The sequence below is a fragment of the Thunnus albacares genome, chromosome 13 (assembly GCF_914725855.1).
Source record: "Thunnus albacares chromosome 13, fThuAlb1.1, whole genome shotgun sequence".
NCBI lineage: Eukaryota > Metazoa > Chordata > Actinopteri > Scombriformes > Scombridae > Thunnus > Thunnus albacares.
The window spans coordinates 27,272,653-27,286,705 of NC_058118.1; the positions used below are offsets into that span (position 1 = coordinate 27,272,653).

The 14,053-nt window shown below is 38.2% G+C and overlaps 1 protein-coding gene across 2 annotated transcripts in view; it reads left to right on the plus strand.

Moving 5' to 3' along the window:
* The window catches only part of vps37d (VPS37D subunit of ESCRT-I), a 44,095-nt gene extending 38,514 nt beyond the window's left edge, over positions 1 to 5,581 (plus strand). For both annotated transcript variants that reach the window (XM_044371566.1, XM_044371565.1), the window contains exon 4: positions 1,707 to 5,581. In XM_044371566.1, coding sequence (XP_044227501.1) covers positions 1,707 to 2,252 — 546 coding nt within the window. In that variant the 3' untranslated portion in view covers positions 2,253 to 5,581. The remainder of the gene's footprint in view (positions 1 to 1,706) is intronic.
* The last annotated feature ends 8,472 nt before the right edge of the window (positions 5,582 to 14,053 follow it).

The window sequence follows — 14,053 nt, forward strand, 5'->3', positions numbered from 1 at the left end:
CACGCAGGACGTGATTAAACCTTCGCTTTTTAGTCACAAACCTGAAAATGTGCAGCGAAACTGATGAATAATATATCTGTCGCAAACAGTCATTCAAGGTGAGGGTGTGATTTCCTTTGTTGTTGTTGTATTTATAGTCATTTTCATCATCATCACTATTATAATTATTTCTTTTTTTATAGTTTTTGTTTACTCGCAGCATGTAAACGAATCAGAGAGTGAAAACAGGTGTTTAAGACAGATTGTCCGCTCTCTTGTTTGCAAGACATCAGATCGGATTTGTGTGTCTGTGCAGACATCACCACCCCTATCTGCATGGGTTGCTATGGTAACGATGTAGGCGTCAGTAACTGTGTACGCTGCTGATGCGGCTTTCCCACACGGATGCATGAGAAACAGTTTATTTCAGTGTCTGTCTGCTCCCACATCGCTCCGCTAGTAGTAGTCTGATGCGCTTCTGTCTCTCTGGATTTGATGTCGTCGTCGTCGTCGTCGTCGTCGTCGTGAGTGACGCAAAAGACACTTTGGAATCAGATTTGAGCGTCCACAGCGTTCGAACTGAGACGCATCTGTTGAAATCTGATTAGAATTTCAAACCACCTCCAAATGTGTCTCTGATCTGATTAGCAAAAATCACATTTCAGGTGTTTTTTTGCTGTCCAGACTTTCTAAAAAAATCAATCTGAACACAATCAACTAGCCAAAAAAAAAAAGGATTTATTCTGAACAAAGCCGTAGTGTTTCATCATTTGTGTTTATTGCACTGCTAAATTACATCTTTTGTGAAGAGCTGCAACAATTTGTCGACTGACAGAAGATTAATCAGCAGCTGTTTTGGCAATCGATTCGTCTTTTTGAGTCTAAATTATCTGGTTGCAGCTTCTTCAAACTGAACATTTTCTCGTCACTTCACTCTTGTATGATAGTAATTTAAAAATCTTTTGGTTGTGATCAGAATGAAACAAGACATTTAGAGACGTCACCCTGAGTTTTCAGAAGACAACAATCGACATTTTTCTCCTTTTACTGAAATTTTACAGACGACACAAAACAACTAATCGATTAATTAAGCTAATAATCAACAGTTGAACAGATGATGACGATAATTGTTAGTTGCAGCTCTACTTTTGTGTCTTTTTTTTAAGATACAAATCTCGTTTTCTAGTGATTTACTTTCCAATTTTTATTACAGTGATTTGGATGTTTATTCTTTGATCTTGATGAGAGCGTAGTTAATGTAAATGTCGCCTTGTTCCTGTGCTGAAAGATGTTAAAAATGCACATTTTGTAACAAAATGGAAATTAATCTTGTCTCGCTCACTCTGGGAACCACCGGTGTCTGCGATGGTCCTCACTTCACTACTACAACCGCTGTCCTCAATGTTCTGCACAGCCAGACTCGGCTCAGACTCCGCTCCTCACATCCTGGGAATGCATACAGACACTGATCACAAGGCTTTCAAGCGTTGCCAAATGTAACAGTTGCAGCACATTGTTCACAACCATTGTTAGCTCAGTAAAATGTACTTGAAGTGAAATATTGCAGCTGACAAACTATGCCAAAGTTCATGGGTAAACATCCCCGAGCTTATTAAATCCTCTTCATACTTAGAGGAGTTTGTTTGAACGGTTCCCTGCGGTCAGACCTCCCTTTGTGTGTTGTCCTGTCTGCTGACGCTGGTTTATTTGTCTGCCCCGCTTCACAGGAGCTGCTGGAGAAGTTCATGGAGGGGAACGTAAGCCTGGATGAGTTCTTGGACTCCTTCCAAAGCTCCAGGAAGACGTATCATATCCGCCGGGCTCAAGCGGAGAAGATGCAGGAGCTCGCCCAAGCCAAACGACAGCCGGGCAAAAGCAAGAGAGCGGAGGAGCCGGAGAGCAAGATCCCCGAGGTGAAGAAGGACTCGGAGCAGCCGCAGGAGCCTCAGCGGCCCAACGGCTTCGTAGCGCAGGGACCTCTTAGAGTGTTCCAGGTACGCTACGGCCTCACGCCGGCCATCCTCCTCCCTCATTACCCCGTTTCTCCCCCCGCCTCGGCTCCAAGCCTTCAGAGTAGTACACCCCCGCCTGAACCCCAGATGGGACAGACCCACATCCTCAGCCCCAGCACCCCGCTCCCGGGACACGGCCAACCGGTCGGCCTCAGGGTCATCGGACAGTTACCGGGTGGCTGGCCGGCTAACGGGCGGCCGGTGCGAGTGCAGCAGCTTTACAGGCCGAATCCTCAACAGCCCGAGCCGCCGTACCGATAAGTTCAAACAGGGGTGGGTGGGGGGAGGGGAGCAGCAGCAGGAGGAGGAGGAGGAGGAGCAGAAGAAGAAGGAGGATGAAAAGCCAGTTTGAGAGGTCTTTCAAGACGTGGAACCAAACAGTGGCTGTCACAATCATGTAAGCAAAGACTGATCCAGAGGCAGGCAGCACTGCTAACGTCCGTTTCTGTTCTCCATTCATGACACACAAACGTAACCAATCAGACGCAGAGCAGAGATAGCGAGGCGGCGTAGACGACACAGACAGGAAAGGACACGGAGGATTTTTTTTTTTTTTTTTTTATCTTTATCGTTTTTAATATTTTTACACTGAGGCGTGTGAAGCACAGGGTTGTGAAGCACATCTGCGATCTCATCGTTCATTCATACAACAGAGAGAGAGAGAGAGAGAGAGAGAGAGAGAGAGAGAGAGAGGCTGCTTCATGAGACGCCGTCAGACAGTCATCGAAATGAATGATGACATCAATTAAGTGGTGTTTAATATAAACTCATTGTTTTTAATCCATCAAATAAGACATTCATGCATTTCACAAGATCATGAGTGCTGATATCACTGCAGAGTTTAAACAAAGACTTCTTCTGTAGAGCAGAGCCGGTGGTATTTATTAATAATTCCCACACTATAACCTGTCAATATTATCTGCAGTGTCATGTATGATTACCCAAAAACCTTCTGCCTTCTTTTGGGGGATTTCATGGACTGTGTTGTGAGCTCCTCGCATCAGTGAGCGATTTATTTATTCATGTAAATCCTATTTTAAATGGCTGACTTCAAAGCTTCTTGTTTACCGTGCTCAGTGAAGAGCCGCTTCTCCTCTTTTTTTTTTTTTTTTTTTCAAGGCAGCCACTATTTTTTATTTCTACCCCCCCCCCCCCCTGAAACTGAGTTGCAGAGTGAGGGGAATTTAATCTCTATAAGAATGTCAGCGTTCTGCAAGCACACAGTCGAATATTTAAGGAGGTTTAAGAGGTTTCCTTCTCATTTCTCTCTCTCCTTTTTACTCATTATCCATCCCTCACCGTTTAAGGGAAACGCTTCGGATTGTAGTTATAATGCTTCTGCTCTCGAACTTGATATCACGACATACATTTTGCTCATGAATAACTCATTTAAGTGCATGTTTACTACAGCTCGACAAAGTACATGAAAATGCCTTCTGTATGCCAGTGCCCAGCTGCATAAAGCAAGAAACTTAAATCATTTCCTTTTTAAATAAGTAAGATCTGTAAATGCATTTCAAGGCTTTCAAGGTATTTTTTTTTTTTTTTTTTACAACTTGGGTCGTATTTACAGAGTCTTGGCCTTCATTTTCTATCTAATAATATATAAAGTTATTGCAGCTACATAGAAGTGCCAGGGGAATTTCTGGGGGGAAAACAATATATATCTGATATTGTTTCTTTAGCTCTACCTCTTTGTCCGCCCCCCCCCCCCCCCCCCCCCCCCCCGATGCTCTGAAAATGTCAAAATTGGAGGTGAAATTGCATCCTAAAAGCAGAATATTGTATTACCTCCTAATGGAAAAACTGCACACACTGTCAATTAATGTCTGAAGAGTCTCTCAAGTGATGTACGATACAACGAGCCTCCTGCAAACTACTAACAATAAAACAAAAGACAGAAACGCCGTTAATAAAGTGAGTACAAGTGATCCACAGCGTGCAGGATTTTTGGGCCCATAAAATTAAAATTTATATAAAAACCTGCATTAAAAAAAGTTTGTTGTTGCTTGTATAAAAACATGTATGCAGCTCATTAGTTTAATATACAAAAGTTACAAAAGTCTTTGTACAGAATTGATTTGTTTGATTTGTGATCAGTCATACGATATTTTGCTTGTAGGATTTATCTTTCTATCATCTTTTATGATCAATGCACCTGCCCAGTTATTATTTTTGTTTGTGTTTTTTTTGTGTATCTTTGTATCTGTTTTGTTTTTGCTTTTTGTGTTCTTTATTATTTATTGTGGGGAAAAATTAAAGAAGGCAGACGGGTCAAGAAACGGGTTGTAAACAAGCCTCCAGTTTGAAAGAGAAAATTAACTGTAAATCACAGAAAATTAACGGTTTACTGCACAATTATTACTCAAACTGTCCTTTCACTGTTGGTCTGTTTACAACCTGTGTTTAACTCTTTATTGACGATGTCGCCATGTTCACAGATGTTACTTCGCTGTGACTACAGTTTTATTATAACCAATAACAAATGACGGCCAAAACTCTGAAAGTAAGACCTGATCACTGTTTAAAGTCTGTTTTCTGTTGCACGAACATCTTTAAGACAGTAAAATATGGAAATGCATTCACAGGTACCTGTTTTTTACTGGTGAAGGAAACTGAAATGTAGAAAAAAGGGTTTCAGGATGGTGACAGCAAAAACCCAGTGGAGACTTTATTATTGTACTTTACTTTTTGCACCATTTGTCTCAGACTGGACTGAACAGTTTGCAATATTTTTCTATTTTCTCCTTTTTTTTTTTTTTTTTTTTTTTAGTCCAGTTTGTCCTGATTTATTTTTATTGTATATTTGTGTAATTGTTTTGATTTCTTGTCATGCCTTCCACCTCTGGGTTTTGCCTACAATCTTTTACTAAATAAAAGACTCACCTTTTTTTTTAAATTTTAACACCAGAAAAACCTCCTCCATCAAACCAAACCACCTCACAAACAAAGCTGATGTGAGGAAACATTTAATCTGTCCAGAAACATCTGGATGCAGCTGGGCACTGGTTCCAACCAAACATGCAGTTTTGTGTCCACTCAGGGTTTTAAGGGGAAAGGAAATGCAGCGCTGCTTCTTGACTTGTAGCACAGACGTACCCAGGGTGACGATGTACCCATGGATCTCATGTTGCCCCCACCCCCCCCCTCATCCTCCTCCTCCTTTACAGGTGCATGCCAGAGAGACTTTTAACCATAACCATGGCGACACCAAATCACCTCCGACATTCCATTGTTGCAGTGAGATTTGACATGAATGAACGTTGGAGTATTGTTGTTGAGACTGGGTGTGGAAATAAGGTCTAAACTTGTTTTAACAGTGCTGCCTGTTGTGGCCAAAAACAAAAAAAAAAACAAAAAACCCCCACAACCATGCTTACCAAATTCACAAGGATTTTTATATTCAGGGCCAGATGATTCATGTAAGATTGGACGTTTCTGTGTTTGGACTATTCTCAAACTGTAAAGTGCTTGTTTATGCGACTGTGGTTTTGTTCGTCCGGTTTTTGTTATACTGTGTGTCTCTTTTCTATCGGTGGGACTTATCCCAGCAGCCTACTTTTTAGTGGAGAGGAGAAGAAGAAGAAAAAGAAAAAAAAGAGCAGTAATGAAATGGATAAATGAATGTTGCTTTTATAATTTAAATAAAGTGCGGCCAGTCAGCCAAACACCCTCAAACCTTTCAGATGATTTGCATCGTGGTTACATGTCAGACGAAGGAGCCGTGGCTGCGGGCGTTCATACCAGATGATTATGAGCAATGTCAAAGCCGATCAGTGATGCAGTGAGTGAAGATGAGCTAATAATATCCAAGTCATGTCATTTCCGTCCCTCCGTCTCCGTACGGGAGTTACATCAGCTCATGTGTTCAGTACTGTATGTGTGACTGGATGCACACGGCTGTCAAACCCCCTCAAAAAAAACTCGAGTTGAAGGCGGGAGATGTCAGCCTGCGAGTATTTTCTGGTCTTTGACCTGATTACACTGAGAGGGAAAAAAATGACCCAGGCAACCGATAAATAACAGCATGCTGGATCAAACTCTAAACAATATAATGTAGAGCTGCAACGATTAGTCGATTAGACAGAAGATTTATCACCGACTATTTGGATCATCATTGTTTTTGTCCAAATTTTTGATTCCAGCTTCTCAAATGTGAATATTTTCTGGTTTCTTTACTCTTTTATGATAGTAAACTGAATATCTTTGGGTTGTGGACTTTTGTTCGGGATAAAAGAAGACATTTGAGGACGTCATCTTGGGCTTTGGGAAACTGTGATTAACATTTTATAGACCAAACCATCGGCATCGTGCCCATTCAGTTTGAATTTCCCTGTTTAAAATGACTTTAGTATCAGTGGTTTCTAAGTATAACCCATTAATGTTAGTTTGCTGCCCTGTGCTATTATTAGCAGCTAAGTCAGTACTGTTTTTGTCCAAATATACACTGAAATGCATCCAATAAGACAGCGGATGGATAGAAGGAGATTTCTGAGTTTAAAGCCAAACGTTTTCTTGTTCAATACTGCTATTAGATGTTATATTAATACGTGTCATTCAGTTAAAGTCGTCGATAGTCACTGATAAGGGAACATAGAAGCCAAAGCAGATAATTACTGGTAACAACTTGGTTTGATGTGAACATTAACAAATGCGTTGTGAAAACATTAACTGTATGACGCCCCTGGAACAAACGATTAATCAATCAAATAATCATCAGGTTAACCAATAATGAAAATCAGTTGCAGTCTTAATGTAATGGTATAAGTTGGCGTGCAGAAAACAGTCATGGGTGATTTTTTTTTTTTTTTTTTTTTTTAAATGTAAACCAAATCATGGTCATTATCGTCCCTGGAAAATGTTTTATTTTGAGCACAAAACTGGCAAATAACATAAAAATTGAGAGATTTAAATAGAGCTGCAATGATTAATCAATTGGTTGCCAACTATTAAATGAATTGCCAACTATTTTGATCATCAATTTGATAAAATGTTTGGAAATAATGCTGATTCCAGCTTCTCAAATGTGAATATTTTCTGGTTTCTTAAGTCCTCTGATACAATAAACTTAATATCTTTGGGTTGTTGACGGTTGGTCAGAACAATAGAAAACATTTGAGGACGTCATCTTGGGTTTTGGGAAACAGTGATTGACATTTTTCACCATTTTCTGACAATTTATAGACCAAACAACTAATCCAGCCTGAGATTTAAACCCGTAGTAAACACCGATTGCACAAAGAAAGGACAGGACATCTGCATGTAGTTAGCAAAACCTGTAATAAACGTACTTAGGTGTATTTTTGGTGGTGGCTTTCACTTCTAATCTTTTTAACTATGTTAATCTTTTAGACTTAATAAATCACTTTAAAGTAGAATCAGAGTAGTTAGAAGAATGAGGGTTTTTTTTTTCTCAAACAAGAAGATATTTGTCCTCTGAGGCAGGTGGAGGTGGATTTAAAAAAAGAAAACCCAGCATGCTTTAACATGCCTTCGCCTTTGAGCGCTTTGTGTTTCGGGCAAAGGTTTTCATTTTGGTCATGCAATAAGCGGCTGGTATTCTCTGTTCTCATATTAAAACGAGGGTTAACTATGCTGCAGGGGCTTCATATGTAAACTGTTTTATTACAACAACAAGTAAAGCTAAAATGGGTACACGGTGCACATTTTCTCATACTAAATGATTTGCATGTGAAAGAGCATGTCAGTTCCCACAATAAGGCCCGGCCCTGGTGATTCAAAAGGCTTGTTATGCATACAGTAACTATTATTAATTCATGTTGAAGGACAACAATGGCGAAAGCAAACACACAAAGACTCTTGAGTGAAAAAAGCTCATCTCTGCAGCTTGTTTGAGGACGTCTAAGAACAGAAAACGTTAATATGTCTCGCCGTGTATCTTAAGTATGCAAATAATCCAGCATCAGAAAACATCAGCGTCGTGATCTTGAATACATTTTGTCACTTGAGTTTGTTATAGTATCATAAAATCTCCAGAACAGGGCTTTGTTCTGTGTAACACATGGTGACGGCTACTTTCCGAGCCAAAATAATTGTGCTAAATTATCTAAAGACGCAGCTTTTATACTTTACAGCCTCTTTAACCAAAACGCCACGACGAAGCTTTGGCGTCACGGTGCCTCGTTAAAGATGGAAATGTTTCAGTCGACTGAGAGACATGAAGCGTACAGGACTTATCAAAAGTGTATAATTCAGCAGCTTCTGTGTGGATATTCTGTCAACACCATCCAAACACTGCAATATTATATTTATATGCTGTTTTATGAGTCAGAATGTAGGTTATGAACACGCAGAAGGAGTCAAATATAACTCAAAACTGAACTGAAGAACCAGCAAACATCTCCGAAAGATGAATAAAATGAAATATATACAATAGTGGTTTCCAACATAGGGGTCAGGACCCCCACAGAGGGTCACAGGATAAATTTGAAGGGTCCTGAAATAATTAACAGAGGAGGAAAGCAGATGAAAGAGATTATTTCTGTTATGCAAAGTTACGCTCTGTTTTTTTTAGGATTTTCCTCTAATCTTTGCTTTTTCTTAAACCTGCAGTAATTGATTTTTTTGGCCACTTGGGGGCAGCAGAAACAAGAAGTGAACAAGTTATGTTGAACTTATTAGCAAACATTTGCTTACTAAAACATCCAGCAGTTACGGAGCAACATTATCATTCATTTTGTGTCGTGTTTCTTTCCACCTGATGAATCTAAGTCCAATATTCACTCTCTTTTAGCTCTGTAGTTGCTCTCTACCAACTCCTGAGGGAAATATCTGGCTCTGTAGCTGCTAAATGCTCCACTATGTTCACCAGCTAGTCTCTAACTGTGCCTGTGTGCTGTTTGGTGCTGAGCAGGTAGTGTACAGTGGGGTTTTTAGAGCTTTTTCTTTGAAAAAGCAGCTGACATTCGAGACTAATAACTGACAGAGAGGAAGAAATCAAAGCTGCCCTTTTTTTATTGCAGGCTAACTATAAACGTAAAGCTAAACGGACTCGACGTTAGATTTACAGACGCAATAAGTGTTTAATAGGGAAAAAGAATAAAAGCACTTCTCCTCATGCCAGCAGGTGTGTTACTGGAAGTCCAGCTGGGAGAGAAATCATGATGGATTATCTTTAAAAGTATTTACGGCTTTGGGTCCTTCCTATGGGACATTTTGAAACCGGTCTTTAGAAGGTAGCGGAGCAAAAATCATGCTTAAATATTTATATCAAGTACATTAAGGCATACTCTGTGTCTCTCTGTGTGGTTGAGAAACTGCTAATCCATAAATGTGATGAATATCTGCAATGGCAGCTGACCAGCTGGTCGACTGAGATTTACTGAGACACAATGAGCAACAACTGTGTGTTTGGAGACATTATTTTAAGAACAATAGGGTAAAAGGCTTGTGTAAAGTGAAATGTCAGAAGCGGTTCACCGCAGTTGTCCCATCTGGTATTTAACACAGTAACCCTCGAGGACAGAAACTAAAGAAGACACAGCTGCTTCACCACTTGAAACCATCTTATTTTGGGCTAGAATGTCACATCGGTTAACTTAACCTTTAAAGCTCAATTCATCAATATTTTGAGTGTTTTTTGGACTTCAGTTTATGACCAAAAAACTGCAAAACTAAAGACATTCCCTTCAGTCTCTGTTGTACATTGTGTTTAGAGCGAATTGGCAAATATCAGCTTGCTAACATGCTAAACTCAGATGGTAAACATTAAACTTGCTAAACATCAGCACGTTAGCATGCTGACGTTAGCTTTTAGCTCAAAGTACAGCCACACAGATCTGCTAGCATAGACTCTCAGTCTTGTTATATTAGCATTAAATGAAATTACGGCACCTTTTTTTTTTTTGCTCTTTATTCTCCTTTACATACATACATCAGTTTTACAAATTCACTGTATGAAATTTACAGAGCCCAGGAGGGGTCATGTAGGAAAAAATGACAAAGTTGTGTTTAATTTATTTAGTAATTCGCTCTCTTAATAATTTTTGCTCTCCATTTAACAATTCATGCTCTCCATTAAGCATTGGCTTCACTTTTCAGATCAGGAACTACCCGCTTGGTTTACTGAGAGGTCACATGCATTATCTCAGAGGTGTGGAAATAAAAACCTGTTGCAGCTTTAATGGCAGATAAGCTTTAATAATATGTAGTCAAAGTGTAGGGAATTTATAAAATGTACATAAGCAGAATCAACTGCTGCTTTTAACAGGCAGTCAGTTTAATTGGGAACTGAACATGGCGTCTGCTTGGAAAATGAGCAATAAAACTGAAAGCACAGTGGTAATTACGTGCCAGGAATAGGTCCTAGATAAGAAGTAACTCTATTAGTGACACTAATTAATTAATCATTAAATAGTTAATTAAAAGGCAGCACAGTGGCTCAGTGGTTAGCGCTGGTGCCTCACAGCTAGCGAGCTGTAGTAATGTAATGGTCCTTTCTGAGTGCAGTTAGCTTTTTCTCCTCATGTTCTCTCTAATTATAAGTCAGAAGATGGAATTTTCTACTCAATATTTTAGAAAACTAAGATTAAATACCTTTTTTTTTTTTTTCTCAAACAACAATTCATGAAGAAATTCTACTGAACATGGCTGCCCATACAGTCAACGGAAAACAAAAATAACTTCAACAGCTCTTCAATGTTTGGTTGTCGGCATGCTATGCTCTTCAGAGATTTAACATACCAATGAATACACAGGTTAATTTAGTTTTTTTTAATAGGGCTGCAACTAATGATTATTTCCATAATGGATTAAGCAGTTGAGTATTTTTGGTCTGTTTGTTATTCTATGAAAAGCAAGAAAATTGTGAAAATACCCCTCAGGATGTTGTAGTTGACGTCTTCCATTTGCTTTTTTTGTCTGTCTAACAATCCGAAATACAAAGATATTAAATTGACAGTGATATAAAGCAGAGAAAAGCAGCAAATCCTCACATTTGAGAAGTTGGCACCAGACAATGTTTGGCAACACTTTTTGCTTGGTAAATAACTGAAATGATTAATGAAGTGTCAGAACTGTCTGTTGACTTATGAATTAATGGCACAAAAACAACATTTTTTTTGGATAATAGCAGCCTTCTCTCAGTCAACATTGTGTATACTTGGGTGTTAATACAGCATTTTGATGTCTAATATGTTCTCAGTGTTTATCTGGTGCTGTCCAATGGGACAATGCAACAAAAATGTGGCGTATTCCTTTAATAGTGTCGGTCATCAGTGAGATGTGAACAGTTTATTGTATGAAATGTGTCTGGTATAAATCACAAATCATCTATAAAGTGGGATATGCACACTTCAGGGCATAAAAACTGTTCTGTATCTATGTGATTGATCTGACAAATGTTATTAATATTATACTGTAAGAAGGGTACTAGATGGTCTGATGGAGGCTGCTGGGAAAGTTCTTATGCATGCTCGGCTTTACATAAGAAATCTACTAATATGATCATGTTGACATATTATTGAAGATGACGTTCAGTGGGATAATATCTTTTCTTGCTACAGTCTGTGTCCTGCCAACACTCCAACATTCAAGTGACCTTATACGACATGTTTACATGTGAAATAATTTCCATTTGCTCCCCATATGGATCCAGGAGTTGTCAATAAAGTACATTTGCCACTCTGAGTGAATTTGTCAGTTTGATCAATTTCTAGAAATGATAATTGTAATTCTTCTTCTCTGTTGTATTTCTTCTGTTGCTATTGTGGCTGCATAAAATATATAAACATAGCACAAAAAGTAAGGAATTTTGTGTTTGGTAGATTATTCTTAACAATGCTTCTTGGAAATAAATCTTATACTGTTGGAAAGCCTGTTTATTTCCCTTTTAAATGGCGCCACATTTGTAAAGAACATGCATTTGTGGGATGAGTAGCAGAGCTGAGTATGTGGGTTGCGCCCATGAAAAATATTCCAAATCGTCTCTGCCAATGCAATAAGATTTATTGCCAAGACGCATTGTTACAACAAAGAAATAATCTACCAAACACAAATTTCCTCACTTATTGTGCTATGTTTAGTTACAAAAAACTTTTAAGTATTTCATTGATTGATTATTTGATTGATCTTTTTTAGTAAAGGCCAGGTTAAAGACGGCATGTTCAAGGTTAGTTACAGCAAAATTTCTCAGAACTATGATGGAATATAAAGGCCACTGTTACGAGAAAAAAATCAGAGATTATAAGAATGAGGATGTAATATTTAAAGGAAGTCATGATGTTATGAGAATTAAGCTGTAATTTTGAGGGGAAAAGTCATGTTATGAGAATAAAGTTGTAATATTTTTAGTATAAAGACAATATTACAGGAAAAAGTCATGATATTGTGAGAATAAAGTCAATGTTACAAGAAAAACATTGATATGTTTCTAGAGCAAAATGTATTTTATAATTAGAGTAGATTAGATTACATGTGATTTAGCATTTCTTGATAAATACTGTGCATTTACTATTTTTCTCAGCAAAAACAATTGTGTTTGGACTCAGATGTCGCTTTTCTATGACCGGTATACAGTCTGAAGTACACAATACAACGTTATTCTTGCAATGTTAATTTCAATAAAGCTTTATTCATTCCTATAAGGGCAATTGTATGCAACAGCTCACCACCCAGATCAACAGATACACACACAAAAGGTAGGAGAGGAAAGAAAAAACACTGTTAATCACAAAGCTATCAAAGAATATAAGCTATATGTGGAATTGGTATTAAATACATTAGGAAATAAATTAATAGTGGCTTAATTATTAGTTGTGTATCAAAGGTCAAAACATATTTCTCCTCTCCTAACGTTACAATTTTTTCTCCTAACATTACAATTTTTTTTCTCACAATCTTCCCACTTTTTTCTCAAAATATTCGTTTTTTTTCTAAAAATATTATGAATTTTATGTCAAAATATCATGACTTTTTTTTCAAAATATTACAACTTTTTTCTCAACATATTACAACTTTTTTTTCAAAATATTACGTCTTTTTTTTCAAAATCTCAGATTTTCTTCTATGTGGCCCTTTAACACCTCCGTACAGAACAACGTATTCCCTCAATGCAAAATTTGAACAAATACTTTTTGTTTTGTGCAAAAACAAAAAAGCCTGTTTCTCTAAATCAATAGTTAGTAATTAGAATTAAATAGGAAAATGGATGCTGCCTTTTTCCACTAAAGAAAATAAGATGTAAATTAATATGTGTTTGGAGTATTACCAGTAATTTGACTTAAAAAAAAATATGATCCGATATGATTTAAGGATGTCTTTTCCCTTTTAATGCTTGGAAGTAATGGTTCAAAGTTATATTTGGTATATAAAGGCGTGTATGGCAGCAGATGTAAAGGATCTAAATGTTTAAATACAGGTAAAATATGTAGAAGATGTATGCAGGTGTGTGCACATACTGTATGTTTCTGTTATCAGTGAACCAGCCCTCGGCTCTATCAGATTAAAAACACTGCTGTACCTTCCACTCAGCTCTCTCATCTCTGCCTGGTCTTTTTTTTCTTCCCAGCTGCTTCAGACTCACTGTGCCTATCCCTCCAACAGCTCGTTTCATTGTTATGCAGATGAAACCCAGTTAACTTGCCTCTGTAAATCCAAATGGGATGAAAGGCATTTCAGAAATCTCTGCCTCTCTGACAGAAATGTTGGAGCTATACTCTTAAAATTCCCCGCTAGAACACATGCAGAGACACAACAAGGTCCATCATCGCCACATGTGGCGATAGATGACTGTATCAGGTGTTGCTTTGTTGCTGCTGTCTGCTGCCATCAGGAAACTGAAGGTCACCTGGGGAAAAGTGCGAACATCAAAAGTTTACAGGCTGAACCTTTTCAAACATCTATGAGCATATGAAAGAGAGGCTGCTGGCAGAACTGGGGCAGTCTGGAGAAAAACACTTCTTTTTTTTTTTTTAAATTTCTGAATTAATTGTTTATAACAATATTTTTATGCTAATCATGCAAAATCATGGCAGTGCTCTGATGCTCTCTGGTGGCGCGGACAGCTGTCACAGCTTTTTAAAAACCTCTATGGCGTTGTTTCC